Raw genomic sequence first — 15,511 nt, 5'->3', positions numbered from 1 at the left:
CCTGAAGCATATGTAACCTGAAGCATATGTAACCTGAAGCATATGTAACACTGTACTAGCATTTGCTGGACTAATTTGATGAGAGAGAGAGAGAGAGAGAGAGAGAGAGAGAGAGAGAGAGATGTCCATCCTATGAAAATTTCATCCATTGTGGGTAAAACCTCAACGCCTAGGACTTGCCGATCGCATGGTCGGCGGTTCGAATCCCTGCGGCGGGGTGAGCTCCTGTCGTTCGGTCCCAGCTCCTGCCCACCTAGCACTTCGAAAGCACCCTTAAGTGCAAGTAGATAAATAGGTACCGCTTTATAGCGGGAAGGTAAACAGCGTTCTGTGTGCTGCTCTGGTGCCGGTTCGCCAGAGCAGCTTCGTCATGCTGGCCACGTGACCCGGAAGTGTCTGCAGACAGTGCTGGCTCCCGGCCTCTAGAGTGAGATGAGCGCACAACCCTAGAGTCTGTCAAGACTGGCCCGTACGGGCAGAGGTACCTTTACCTTTACCTTTGAGCTCAACAGGAAATAAAATAGGCTGCTTTTCCTTGTTTCAGCTCTTTGAAATAACTTTGCCACCAGAGGGTGTTGCATACTTTTTGTGTTAGGACCCTGCTTGAAGCATTTTTTTTAGTTAAATAGTTTAACCTGCCCTGTAGAGGGTTTCTTCTTCTTTTACACAGGAGACCTTCAAGTATTTCAGGAACTGATTTGTGTCATTGCCAGGATTTAAGCAAAAGGGTTGGGAACCTGTAACCCTCCAGATGCTGCCCATTCCCATCGTTCCTAATCATTGGCCATGTTTGGCTTTGGTTGATGGGAGTTGGAGTCCAGCAACATCTGAAGCTCCACAGGTTCCCCACCCCTGATAAGAGCCTGTCCGTGGAGGAGTCATTTGACAAGATGAATGTGATTGGTTGGAAGGGCATCCGAGCAATTTTGCTCTGAGGGCATATCCATCTTGCCACATATCTACTTAAGCTTCCAGTTGGCTCTAGCCTGTCCTGCAGCCACAGTCTTGAATCATCTTCTTAATTTAGCTTGCATCCAGACCCTCAGTGAACTGTCCATGGTCCTAATAACCCACTGTTTATCTTGTACTCTTGCCATGCTTTGCTGGTGCCACTCCTATGTGCTTCAGCCTAAAATAGGAGACCTTGTAGTTCACCAGTTTCAGTGCTTGCCCTGCATTGTGGAGAAGTCGGAGCTTCCTTTGATGTACAGAACCATTTGCTAAGAATTAGGCCAGCGAACAGAGAGCATTTGGGTCCAGTTCACAGCAGGCTCCTGTATAACTATGCAGGGAGTAACACTGGCTGGTTCCTACCACAACCTTGCTTGGCAAAGGGCATGAACTTTTCTTAGGGGAAACTTTGATAGATAGAGCATCTGCTCTGCAATATCAAACAGCGGGGGAAGTCAGTGGGATATAATAATTTTCTAGGCAGAACTATAATGTGTAATGAGCCCTGAGGCTGCTTTCACAAGAGACAATTGAATGGTCTGCACCATAATGTCAAATGGGGCCGGCGTGATGCGTGTTTGTAATGTTAACCTCTTTGCGCCCGTTCTTTTCCAGTGTGCAAAACAGAACAGACACTCAGTGGCAAAAATAATAATAATCACAGGATGCATGAAAATACTGTTGTCAGGACCAGCCAATGTTCAAAATTGAGTTTGAGAGCTTCCAAATGACACCAGACGCAGATGTTCAAGCATATTAGATAGCATCAGGAAAGAAAATGTTCTGTACCTGAAAAGATGCTCTCACCTTCTTCTTGTAGGTCAGCCGGGCACCTCTATATGTTTCATACTGAAGCTCCCATTGGCCCCAGGCAAACAGAGCCATGCTGGCTGGAACTGATAAGAGCTATAGTCCAAAACACCAAGTTTACAAAGGCTGGGAAGGTTATTTCAGTGCCTGAAGTGGTGATGGAAGGTGGTTGGCTAGGTCACTGTCTCTTGGATTTAATGACTTGTCTTACATGGAGTCATGCTTTGATTTATGTAGCGACAGAAGTGCTTCCTTTGTGGGAAGATTAATAGGAGGAGAACATTTGCCCCAGCTTGTTTTCTGGTATTATATCCTAGCAGTACATGTTTCTGTACACATCAGATCTTGCACAGGGTCAATTCTGGACTGCTGGTGGAGAAAGCCCTTGTTAAGGATGAGCATCACATGCAGTGTCTTCAGAAATACTGAGATGTTTCCAACTAAGTCTTGCTCAGAGTTATGTTGTCATGCTTATTAACTTCAGTGGGTCTATTCTGTGTAGGGCTAACATTGGAAACAACTTACTATGGCAAACATTCAGTCTGCTGTTTTGGAGAGCGCAGCCTCTCTAAGTGAAGCTTTCCCCACTGCCCGAAACAGAACTCTATTGTGATTGGCATACCCACCAACAAATTTGCAAGAGCTGTAACAGATCAGGCAACTAGAAAAAGAACTCTTGTTTCAAGCATGAGTCCTGAGCCCTCCCATCTGGAAGATCTACAGAGGAAATGAGGAAACTGTGGCCCTCCAGATGTTGGTGAACTACAGCTCCCTTCATCTTTGACTACTGTGTCATTCTGGCTGGGCCTGGTGGGAGTTGGAGTCCAATAACATCTGAAGAACCAGAGGTTCCACATCCCTGATCTACAGGCTGAGCTGCCTAATAATTGTGGATGCCAGCACAATGTGAGTGCTTTGTGGCTGCCGGTTAGTTCAAGGTGCTGGTTTTGGTGTATAAAGTCTTCAGCAGCTTGGGAGCAGGAGACCTGAAAGATCATCTCACTGCTTATATCCTGCAGATGCCATCTTATCAGGAGGTCCGTTCCACACAATCTAGAAATTCGGTCTTTAGCACTGTGGAACTTAGCATTTGGAATTCCCTCCCCTTGATTTCGAAACAGGCACCATCTCTGTTGTGTTTTCTGAAGACCTCCCTCTTTCAACAAGTATTTTAGGTAGAGATATTTCCTAGTCTCCATCTGCACTGGAATTGTTTTTTAATATGTTTTTATTGTTTTATCACCTCTTGCTTGCTGCCCTGTGCTCTTTTGGGAGGAAGGGCAAAACAAAAATTGATAAACAAACAAACAAACAATGTATTCTGAGAAGTGTGGGAGTGATAAAGTGGAACAATTCGCCCTTCCTTTTCCCTATGGTTGTTTTAGAAGATGAGCAATTTTAACTGTGTGTGAGAAAGCATCTTTAGTGATGGATATTTAAACAGACATATGCTTAAATTTGCAATGTAACTCTCTCAGTTAAACAAGTGCTTCTTTCCTGGGGCTGAAAGTTCCATCCCTTGCATCTTAGTAATTGGCAGGACTGAGGGAGATGTTCTCAAGATTAAGGAATGGAGAAGACTTCTGCTAGAGACCGTCAATCTGTCTACTTCAGCCCACCCCAACTGGCCCTCTCCATATGTTGTTGATTCAGTCTCTAAGAGCTCCATTTTTCCTCTAGGACTGCCCAAAGCCAATCAGAATAGGCTAGTGGTTCCCAAACTCCACCCCTCCCCTTAAAGGTAAAGGGACCCCTGACCATTAGGTCCAGTCATGACCGACTCTGGGGTTGCGGCGCTCATCTCGCTTTATTGGCTGAGGGCGCCAGCGTACAGCTTCCAGGTCATGTGGCCAGCATGACTAAGCCGCTTCTGGCGAATCAGAGCAGTGCATGGAAACACCGTTTACCTTCCCGCCGGAGCGGTACCTATTTATTTATTTATTTATTTATTTATTTATTTGAAATATATGGCTATATTTGCTTTCAACAAGCTAAGACCCTTGCAGACTGTGCTGTGCTGTCCTTTTTTTATATATAATATTTATTAAAGGTTTTTTGGTTACAATATAAAAACACAAACAAAAATATTACATATCATAACATATTTTCTTATTTCCTTTGGACTTCCTCACATCTCCCGCTCCTACGTTCCAAGTTATAAAATTACTCCAGCAATTTATCACCTTGTTTCATCCTTACTGTCTAGTTTCCAATGTTATGTCTCAAATTTTAGATACCTTAATCTTACTCCTTAAAAAATTAAACTTATCCAAATAGTTATCCAAAAAATTGTTTTTTCTTACATTTAACTTATCTTCCTAATTCACTTCATCTATTTTAATGGCGCCAAGTTGTTTATAATCAAGCATCCTGCTTAGCATTCATACAATTTACAATATTTTTGCAAGTAAATCTTGAATTTTTTCCAATCTTCTTCTACCGTCTCCTCTCCCAGGTCTCGGATTCTGCCCGTCATCTCGGCCAATTCCATATAGTCCATCAGTTGCATCTGCCATTCTTCCAGTGTGGGTAGATCTTGAGTTTTCCAGTGCTTAGCGAAAAGTATCCTTGCTGCTGTTGTAGCATACATAAAAAAAGTTCGATCCTTCTTTTGCACACTCTGGCCAACAATACCCAAAAGGAAGGCCTCTGGTTTCTTAGGGAAGGTATACTTAAATACCTTTTTCAGCTCGTTATATATCATTTCCCAGAAAGCCTTCACTCTAGGGCAAGTCCACCAAAGGTGAAAGAACGTTCCTTCATTTTCCTTACACTTCCAACATTTATTATCAGACAAGTGGTATATTTTTGCAAGTTTGACTGGGGTCATGTACCATCTGTATATCATTTTCATTACATTTTCTTTCAAAGCATTACAAGCAGTGAAGTTCAGCCCAGTAGTCCACAACCTTTCCCAGTCCTCAAACATAATGTTATACCCTATGTCCTGTGCCCACTTTATCATAGCCGATTTAACCGTTTCATCTTGTGTATTCCATTTTAACAGCAAGTTATACATTCTTGAAAGTACCTTAGTCTTAGGCTCTAACAATTCCGTTTCTAACTTCGATTTTTCCACCTGGAATCCTAACTTTTTATCAAGTTTAAAAACTTCTTTGATCTGAGCATAATGTAACCAGTCTCGGACCTTGTCTTTCATTTTCTCCTGACTCTGCAATCTCCAATTGTCCCCATCTTTTTCTAGTATTTCCCAATACTTTGGTCATTTGGCCTCCGTATTGAGCCTTTTCCGGGCCTTAGCTTCCAATGGTGAAAGCCACCTTGGTGTTTTATATTCCAATAAGTCTTTGTATTTTGTCCAGACATTGAACACTGCTTTTCTGACAATATGATTCTTGAAAGCCTTGTGAATCTTAACCCTGTCATACCATAAATATGCATGCCAACCAAACGCATTGTTGAAACCTTCCAAATCTAATACATCAGTGTCCTCGAGAAGCAGCCAGTCTTTTAACCAGCAGAAAGCTGCTGATTCATAATACAGCCTTAAGTATGGCAGGGCAAAGCCCCCTCTTTCTTTCGCATCAGTTAATTTCTTAAACTTAATTCTGGACTTTTTGCCCTGCCAGACAAATTTGGAAATATCTCTCTGCCACTTCCGGAAGCACTCTGTTTTGTCCACAATCTGTAATGTTTGAAACAAAAACAACATTTTTGGCAATACATTCATCTTTACAGCAGCGATTCGGCCTAACAGGGAAAGTTTCAGTCTTGTCCAACTTTCTAAATCTCTCTTAATTTCTCATTTCTCATAATTATCCTTAAATAGACTCAGATTTTTTGCTGTTATATTTACCCCTAGGTATTTTACTTTTTTAACCACGTTTAACTCTGTCTCTGTCTATTTATCTACTTGCACTTTGACATGCTTTCGAACTGCTAGGTTGGCAGGAGCAGGGACCAAGCAATGGGAGCTCACCCCATCGCGGGGATCGGCAAGTCCTAGGCTCTGTGGTTTAAACCACAGCACCACCCGCTTCCAACCCCTCCCCTTAGCCCACTTGAAAATTGCTGAGGGTCTTGCCAGACCACTGAATGGTATTTCTGCCCACTGCAGCAATGGTGATGTGCTGCCCTAGATGCTGTAGGATGTTTAATTTTAATTTTATGGCTTCTTTGATTTCTTTTAAAAAAATAGTATGACCATTTGAATTCTATAGAACCCCATAGAGCGAGTAGGATACTCTGTGAAGCAAGATACATAGCTTCAGTAAAGACGTCAAACATCTTCCTTTCCCCGCCTGCCCCTGGAGCGCCATAGGTAGCCGCTTCACTTTCTCATCTGTTGTGAAGCATTGCATCTGCAGCATTTCCTATTCTGTGCTTGACGGTATCTTTTTATATATATATATATATTTTAGAGTAGTAATTCTTTCTGGAGAGAAGCTTCTAAAAACATTTTTAACGGCTTTGTGTCTCTCTCTGTCTCATCGTGTTCCTTCTGTTTTCCCTTAATACCAGACAGATTGGCTATGGACTGTTTAAAAGTTAAATAGGTAATTAAGGCGGGCACGCTCCGTCTGTCTTTGTATGCAGGCGCCGTGCAAGCACAGAGGGGAAGGGGTCTCCAGATAGTTTATGTAAAAGCAGCTCGATGACATACGGTATCTGTGGCTTCACAAGAGGGTAGCTTAGGAACCTTCCAGAACCTTAGCCAGTGTCAGGGAGCAGTGGTGGCTAGATACTGAGGAATGGGCACCAGGAGAAGCAGGGTTGGAGATGGACTTTGAAGAAGGTATCAGTGACTCGCAGGAGCCTGTAACAGTCAGGAGGTGAGAGTCAGAGTCAGGGGAAGCTGCAGAATTACTGTATTTTTCGCCCCATAGGGCGCACCACCCCACAGGATGCACCTAGTTTTTTTGGGGGGGGAAATAAAGAATTTTTTTTTATTTCCCCTCCAGGCACGGAGCTGGCGCGGGGGAAGCCCGAGCTTCCCCCGACCCCAACCCCCAGAACAGCCTGCTATCCATAAGCCTAGGGAGCCGCGCCGGTCTCCCGAGGCTTGCGGAGAGCTGCTGAAGCCCGGACGCGCTCTTCAGCGTGCCCCAGGCTTCGGAATGCAGGCAGCTCTGCACAACCCTTGGGAGCCCCGCGCGACTTCGGGTTGCACAGAGCTTCCTGAAGTCTGGAGAGCGAGAGGGGCCGGTGCGCACCGACCCCTCTCGCTCTCCAGGCTTCAGCGAAAGCCTGCATTCGCCCCATAGGATGCACACACATTTCCCCTTCATTTTTGGAGGGGAAAAATGCGTCCTATAGGGCGAAAAATACGGTATAGGGTTTTTATGAAAACCTACGAGATGGCAGTGAAGGCCGCTAAGAAGTCCTACTTCTCGGCCTCCATTGCCTCTGCTAGCTCTCGCCCGGCACAATTATTTAGTATAATTAGGTCTTTAACGTCCCTTGAAGGACAGCCAAATTTAAATAACAATTCGACACACAGCTGTGAGGCATTTGCGAGCTTTTTTGCGGAGAAGGTCCTGTTGCTCCGCCATGACCTCCCTGCCAATTTGGATACAATAAAGGAACTGGAGGCCCCTCGACTGTCCTCAGGTCCAGTATTGGACCACTTTGACCGGATATCCCCAGCCGATGTGGACAGACTCCTCCAAGCTGGAAAGCCCACCACCTGTCCTCTTGACCCGTGCCCGTCTTGGCTGATTAGAGCGTGTCCAGACGAGGTGCGGGCCCCCCTGGGTGATATCATCAATTTGTCCCTTGGCACCGGGATATTCCCAGGGGAACTGAAGGAGGCAGTGGTGCGTCCACTCTTAAAGAAAACATCATTAGATCCTTTAGATCTATCCAATTACCGCCCGGTTTTGAATCTTCCATTCCTGGGTAAGGTGATTGAGAGAGCGGTTGCTGAACAGCTTGGTAGGTTTCTGGATGAAACATCGGCTCTCGATCCATTCCAGTCCGGCTTCCGCGCTGGTCATGGGACCGAGACGGCTCTGGTCGCCCTAACAGATGATCTCCGCAGGCAGCTGGATCGAGGCGGGTCGGGGCTGCTGATTCTTCTAGACCTGTCAGCAGCCTTCGACATGGTCGATCACGAACTCCTGGACCGCCGCCTTGCCGACGTGGGGATCCAGGGCACAGTCCTTCAATGGCTGCGCTCGTTTCTCTCTGGTCGGGGACAGAGGGTGGCACTTGGGGGGAAATTGTCATCGCGCCACTCCTTGGTGTGTGGAGTGCCTCAGGGTGCGCTTCTCTCCCCAATGCTTTTTAACATCTTTATGCGCCCCCTCGCCCAGCTTGTCCGGAGTTTTGGGCTGGGTTGCCATCAGTATGCCGATGACACCCAGCTCTATCTGTTGATGGTCGGCCATCCTGACTCGGCCCCAGATACACTGACCAGATGTCTGGAAGCTGTGGCTGGATGGTTACGTGGGAGCCGGTTGAAGTTAAATCCTTCGAAGACAGAGGTCCTCTGGCTGGGACGGAGCAATATGGGATTGAGGGGGCAACTCCCATCTCTTGCGGGGGTGCAATTAGTGCCAGCATCGTTCGTTAAGAGTTTGGGTGTAATCTTCGATACCTCCCTCTCTATGGAGGCGCAGATTACAGCTATAACAAAGGCGGCATTTGTCATCTCCGCCAAGCTATGCAGTTGGCTATTTATCTCTCTCGCCCTGACCTAGCCACTGTGATCCACGCGACGGTCACCTCCAGACTGGATTATTGTAACTCGCTCTACGTGGGGCTGCCCTTGAGACTGACCCAGAAACTCCAGCGGGTGCAAAATGCCACGGCGAGATTCCTTATGGGGTCTTCGCTGCGAGATCATATTCATCCAGTACTATACAAGCTGCACTGGCTCCCGGTGGAGTACAGGATCAGGTTCAAGGTGCTGGTTTTAACCTTTAAAGCCCTATACGGCCTAGGACCCTCGTACCTACGGGACCGCCTCTCCTGGTATGTCCCACAGAGAAATTTATGGTCTGCAAATAATAACATCCTCAAGGTCCCAGGCCACAGAGAGGTTAGGCTGGCCTCAACTAGAGCCAGGGCTTTCTCGGCCGCGGCTCCAATCTGGTGGAACGCTCTGTCACAAGAGACTAGGGCCCTGCAGGACCTGACATCTTTCCGCAGGGCCTGCAAGACAGAGCTGTTCCACCAGGCCTTTGGTCAGGGCGCAGCCTGACCCCCTCTTCTGGCAACCTGCACAGAATTTTGCTTGATGGTTGCCAGTAATTTGATTTTAATGAATTTTATAATGAATGTTTTTAGAATGTTGAACTATTTTGATTGTTGTTAGCCGCCCTGAGCCCAGCTTCGGCTGGAGAGGGCGGGATATAACTAAAATTTATTATTATTATTAGTGAAGAACAGGTGCAGGAGGTGGGAGAGATACGTCAGGCTGGTGTAGAGCAGGCATAGGCAAACTCCGGCCCTCCAGGTGTTTGGGACTACAGTTCCCATCATCCCTGACCACTGGTCCTGTTAGCTAGGGATGATGGGAATTGTAGTCCCAAACACCTGGAGGGCCGGAGTTTGCCTATGCCTGGTGTAGAGTCAAGGGCTTCCACACCTCTTGCTGCTGCTGCTGCTGCTGCCTTCACCTCTCCTGCTCCACTGTCTCCCTGAAACCCGAGGAAGCCACTGGCAGGGATGAGAAACTGTGGTTTGTATCCAGTACTAGTCCAGCTCATAGGAGAAGCACTGAAATAATAGACATGGCTAACTCAGGCCCATGAATTTAATTTAGCTGACTACAACCCAATACTGGGCTGGGTGGACAAAAGTCTGACCTGATAGAAGGCAGATTTCTGTCTTCCTTGAAATCTTTGGCCTTTGATTTACTTTGCCTACTGAAGTCTTCCTTGGAGAAGCACTACTGTGCTGAACATCACAGCTTGAAGAGCGAGCCCAGGGCCCTGAAAGCACAGCATGGGTCCAGGATGGAAGGGGGAGTGAGATGCGGGGAAGCCATCTTCTTAAAGCAGTTACCTTGTAGATGCACCTCAGGCAGAACTTGGCACCATGATAAAAGAGGAAGGAGCAGAATTGACAATCAAAACAAAGGCTGGGCCCCATAATAATCAAGGGCACTTATGAGCCAAAACAATGGCCTGGTGGGAGGAAGGAATTTATTGCCATGGCAGGAGGTCTTTGCTGCCTTCCTTGCTCTCTGAACTGGTGACAACTGCTAACTAGTGCTGGAGAAGAGGAGCTTTGGATTATTGCCCTGTTAAACCTGTTTGCTGCCTTCCATCCCACTTGAGGTCTATAAAAAAGCTTGTGCGCAGCTGTTTAAGAGGGAAGGTACAAATCAAGAAGTCCCTGAATCTAAGAAGAGCCCTGCTGCATAACAACAACAACAACAACAACAACAACAACAACAACAATTTATTTGTACCCCTCCCATCTGGCTGGGTTTCCCCAGCCACTCTGGGCGGCTTCCACAAAGACCAAAAATACACTAACATGTCACACATTAAAAACTTCCCTGAACAGGGCTGCCTTAAGATGTCTTCTGAATGTCAGGTAGTTGTTGTTCTCTTTGACATCTGATGGGAGGGCGTTCCACAGGGCGGGCGCCACTACCGAGAAGGCCCTCTGCCTGGTTCCCTGTGGCTTTGCTTCTCGCAATGAGGGAACTGCCAGAAGGCCCTCGACGCTGGACCTCAGTGTCCGGGCAGAATGATGGGGGTGGAGACGCTCCTTCAGGTATACTGAGCCGAGGCCATTTAGGGCTTGAAAGGTCAGCACCAACACTTTGAATTGTGCTTTGAAATGTACTCGGAGCCATTGTAGGTCTTTCAAGACCGGTGTTATGTGGTCTCGGTGGCTGCCCCAAGTCACCAGTCTAGCTGCCGCATTCTGGATTAGTTGTAGTTTCCAGGTCAACTTCAAAGGTAGCCCCACGTAGAGCGCATTGCTGTAGTCCAAGCGGGAGATAACTAGAGCATGCACCACTCTGGCGAGACAGTCTGCGGGCAGGTAGGGTCTCAGCCAAAGAGACCCTACCTGCCCACAGACAGGGGATCAGGCCAAAGGCCCACCTAGTCCAGCATTCTACTCTCACCATGGCCAACCAAGTCCCCAGGAGTAACCAGCAAGCAGCAGCACTCACCCCACCTGGGATTCCCAACAACTGGCATTCAGAAGTCATACTGCCTCTGACGGTGGACACTGAACATAACCGCTTCCTGACCCAGCAGGACACTTCTCACATTAGATGCATCCTTTAAACTGAACACACATCCCATGTATTTTCTATTTGTGCATCCATTTTTTAAAATTTATTAAAGTTTTCTTGGTTTACAAAGGTATGCACAATGTCTCTTTTTTCAAGTTACATTTTCCGTAGGTCAGTTTCATTTGTTGAGACATTAGGAAGAAAAAAGGGGGAAGAGGTGGAGGGGGCCATGGTGGGTGGGGGTGGGGTCGGGAGGTGATATTTCTATTTTGCTTGATGTATGTGTGGGTTTTTGTGTCGGTGTCGTTTGTGCAGGTTCTCTTTGCTATTCACTCGTGTTCCTTTGGTGGTTAGAGAAATTGTGGTTGGCCTAGGGTGCGGTTGTTTGTTTGTGATTGGCTGTGATGAACTTTGTTTTCCTTTGTGAGTGGGTTGTGTGTGTGTATGTTTGTGTTTGAATCAGGTTAGCCATATTTATCCATATGTTGTTGGTGGATTCTTGTCGTTGTCTTTTTGGGCTGTGTATGTGATGAAGGGGAGCCAATTGTGCATCCATTTTGAGGTTGTTAAAACCTACAATTGGTTTTATTTATTTTATTTTATAACTCGCTCTTCATTGAATATTTCAATATCGGAGTGGGGAACAATGAAATAAAACGATAATGCAAATGTACAAACAATTGCAGAATCCATAAAAGCAAATCCAATAAACAAATTAACAGCTCCATTGTAAAACGAAGAAAGCCAGGAAAGGCAACAATTAGGATATCGCCCTAATAAATTGCACAGAGGATTATTCAGGAGAATAATGTCTCAGGTTTGCTTAAGCATTAATGTTTGGATGCTCCCTAACATCAGGTGCGGGGAACCTTTGGCCCTCCAGAAGTTGCTGAACTACAGATCTCATCATCCTGGGCCATTGACCATGCTTGCTAGGACTGATGGGAGTTGTAGTTCAGTAACATTCTGCGCTGTGCGTTAAACCACAGAGCCTAGGACTTGCCGATCAGAAGGTTGGCGGTTTTGAATCCCCGCGACGGGGTGAGGTCCTGTTGCTCGGTCCCTGCTCCTGCCAACCTAGCAGTTCGAAAGCACGTCAAAGTGCAGGTAGATAAATAGGTACCGCTCCAGCGGAAAGGTAAACGGTGTTTCCATGTGCTGCTCTGGTTCGCCAGAAGCGGCTTAGTCTTGCTGGCCACATGACCCTTAAGCTGTATGCTGGCTCTCTCGGCCAATAAAGCGAGATGAGCGCCGCAACCCCAGAGTCGGCCACGACTGGACCTAATGGTCAGGGGTCCCTTTACCTTTACCTTTAACATTCCAACAGGGGCAGAACATATGCAGGGGGGCAGGCTGTAGCTTAATAGTACAGTGGTGCCCCGCAAGACGAACGCCTCGCAAAATGAAAAACTGGAAAGACGAAAGAGCTTTCCGTTTTTGAGTCGTTCCGCAAGACAAATTTCCCTATGGGCTTGCTTCGCAAGAAGAAAGCCCATAGGGAAATCTCCGGGGACCTCTTTTAAATGCTGGCGGTGGGGAGCAAAGCCTTTCGCCCCCCTCCGGCCTTCAGAAGAGGTCCAGAAGAGGTCTGAAGGCCGGTGGGGGGCGAAAGTCTTTGCTCCCCCCCGCCTGCCTTCGAAACCCGTTGGGATAGCGGAGAAACAGCAGAGAAGTCTCTGCTGTCCCGGGGGCTTTTAAAATGCTGGGGGATGGCAGCGCAGGCTTCGCTGCCGCCCGCCAGCATTTTAAAATCGCCCCGGGACAGCGGAGAAGTCTCCGCTGTCCCGGGGGCTTTTAAAATGCTGGCGGTCGGTAGCAAAGCCCTCCTGTCCCCGGAGCTTGCGGGGCGGGAGGTGGGGAGAAGGGCTTTTCTTCCCACCGCCAGCCTTCAGAACAGCCTTCTGAAGGCTGGCGGTGGGGAAAAAAGCCCTTGTCCCCCCCTCAGCCTTCAGAAGAGGTCGGGGGACAGACTGTCCCCGGACCTGGTCTGAAGGCGGTTTCCATAGGAACGCATTGATTGATTTTCAGTGCATTCCTATGGGAAACCGTGCTTCGCAAGACGAAAAACTCGCAAGAAGAAAAAACTTGCGGAACGAATTAATTTCGCCTTGCGAGGCACCACTGTATAGCACATGCTCTGTGTACAGGAAGTCTTGGGTATTTCCAGGTAAAAACATGCCGCCTCAGTATTCTGCGGCCTCACCAGCAGGAGCAAGACAGTAGGGAGGGCGGCACGGTGCAGATGCACCAGCAAGGAGTAGTGGATTGGCTTTTTTGGTGTGTTTGCACTGCACTGATCTTCCCGCTAGCTCACCTCTCCTCCTCCCAGTAAGCAGCAGTGACTCACCTGCTGGGAAAGGGAGAGGTTAGAAATTACTCTCTGAATGGTTTGAATAGCTGTTTTTCACTGTTTTATTGCTAATTTTATTGTTTTATTCTCTTTATAAACTGATTTCGGGTTATTTTTCTTTCTTGCAATCAGCAGTCTGTAGATTTCATGAAAGAAATCAAGAAAACCCACTTACGATTCCCAGCCGCTGCCCCTGACAGTGGAGGCAGAACATTTCCCTTGTGGCTAGTAGCCATTATTATCCTCCATGAAAGCCTTGCATCTGTCCAAGATAGAAAAGTCCAGAAGGGAAATACACTGAGGTTTCTTTCTCCTCCTCCTCCTCCTTTTCCTTCTCTTGTATTTTTGTGGAGTCGGGGGGGGGGGGAGTGGGAGGGCTCAGGGTTGGATGTTGACAGGTCCCCCCCTCCTGCTTCCTAGACCATATGGAAGTAGTGTGATTTGATAGATAAAACACAGGGTTTCTTTTTTAAAAAACGCAACACAAAAGAAGAACATATTCATTTTAAAGCTTTTTACTTTTTTTTTTTGCCCATATAACATTTGTTTCCATGGAAGCAGATCTGGTCACTAACAGTGCGAAATGCTATTCAGCTGCTTGTAACTGTTCTCATTGGGGGGGGCTGGGGGGAGAAAGAGAAAATGGGGGGTAACAATTCTGGTTGGCAGTAAATCTAATTTCTGTTGAGCGCATTGTGCGCATTTTCTCAATTTCAGCAGGTTGTGCTCAACTTGAGTCCTGCTCAGAGGAGATCTCCATTGAAATTAACGAACCTTTGTTGCTATTGGCATTCTATTATCCACCCTTTGCTCTTAGGTCCCAGTGTGGGTTACAGTACTAAAACACAACATGTTCTTTATAGTGGATGAGCTGGGATAGCTCAGTTAGTAAAGTATGAGACCCTTAATCTCCAGGTTGTGGGTTTGAGACCCATATCGGACAAAATATTCCTCTGATTTAAAACAATTTAAGACAACTTACAAATAAGGTGGGTCCTAAAAGCATACACCTCAGGTGTCAAAAGCCAGGGTAAAAATGTGTGTTCTCAGCATTCTTCAGGAGCTGTATAATAAGGGGGCCAGATGAAGCTTGATGAGGAGTTCAATAGTAATGTCCATTAACTTCAATGGGTCTCCTCTGTATAGGACTAGCATTGAATGCCAATCACCAATGTTTTCTTTTAAGTGAGTATGAAGGGAGACCAGGTTTCATCAAAGATATTTTGCTTTATAACCCCTGGTTATTCTTTTCATACACAGGAGAAAAAGAAAGTAAAGCTGTCCCACCAGTCTCACAAACATGTCTGTGGAGAACCTATATGGACTGCCAGTGTTTTAAGACCATGTAAAATGATGCCATAAACTTAATGCTATGTTCTTTTCTCTGAGCCAGTGTGGTGTAGTGGTTAAGAACAGTGGACTCGTAATCTGGTGAACCGGTTTCAATTCCCTGCTCCTCCACAAGTAGCTGCTGGGTGACCTTGGGCTAGTCACACTTCTCTGAAGTCTGTCAGCCCCACTCACCTCACAGAGTGTTTGTTGTGGGAGAGGAAGGGAAAGGAGATTGTTAGCCGCTTTGAGACTCCATAAGGGGAGTGAAAGGCGGGATATCAAGTCCAAACCCCTCCTCCTCCTCCTCTTCTTCTTCTTCGAAGACAGTATTGTATAATGAGAGAGAGGGGGTATGAAGGACAGAGCTGGACTGAACTATCAGGCGAAAAACAATGTAGAAAAAGAGTCTTGGATAAATGGGGTCATTTTGACCATCTTCACCTTCATGACTTCATTTCCATCTCATTCCTGGCATGCGTCCCAATTTTCCTTCCGAAAGGGAATCCCAAAGTGGTGAAACCACAAAACAGGAAGCAGCTCAGTTAGCACCAAAATATTGAAAAATAAGTCAATTCATTCCAGTACAGGCTCACTGATAGAATACAGTGGTCCCTCAGGTTACATACGCTCAGGGGCACCGACTTATAAAAAATATTGGGGGGGGGCCCATACTGACTTATAAAAAATATTGGGGGGGCCCAAGACCTCCAAACCGCTGCTGCTGGGGGAATGAAAGGGGCGAGCCCCGGGCTGCCCCGACCTTAAGTGAACCTGTGAGGGCCCGCCCTTTGCGGCAGCCGATTGGCTGCAGCCGTGGGCGGTGAATATTAATGAGCTAGGGGGAATCCCCGCTTCTCGCGGGGCTGGCGCCAGCCCCGCAAGATTGTTGATGGGTCGAGAGCCCG

General features: G+C 46.9%; 1 protein-coding gene and 1 long non-coding RNA gene across 5 annotated transcripts in view; one reads left to right on the top strand and one right to left on the bottom strand.

The window, feature by feature from the left end:
- LOC310831357 overlaps nt 1-15,511 on the bottom strand; it is a 126,746-nt gene that overhangs the window by 94,912 nt on the left and 16,323 nt on the right. The window lies entirely within an intron of this gene.
- The window catches only part of SNX29 (sorting nexin 29), a 229,334-nt gene that overhangs the window by 205,588 nt on the left and 8,235 nt on the right, over nt 1-15,511 (top strand). The window contains exon 21 of one of the 4 annotated variants that reach the window (XM_083711487.1): nt 5,943-5,967. The exons of the other annotated variants lie outside the window; for them this stretch is intronic. Within the exon in view, the coding sequence (XP_083567613.1) occupies nt 5,943-5,952 (10 nt within the window). The 3' untranslated portion in view covers nt 5,953-5,967. Of the gene's footprint in view, nt 1-5,942; nt 5,968-15,511 lie in introns of those variants that run through there. 4 annotated transcript variants of the gene reach the window in all.

Source organism: Podarcis gaigeae (genome assembly GCF_964106915.1).
Source record: "Podarcis gaigeae genome assembly, chromosome: 14".
In the NCBI taxonomy this organism is placed as follows: Eukaryota; Metazoa; Chordata; class Lepidosauria; order Squamata; family Lacertidae; genus Podarcis; species Podarcis gaigeae.
The sequence above is the reverse complement of the archived record's forward strand: the minus strand, read 5'-3'. Positions and strand labels throughout refer to the sequence as shown.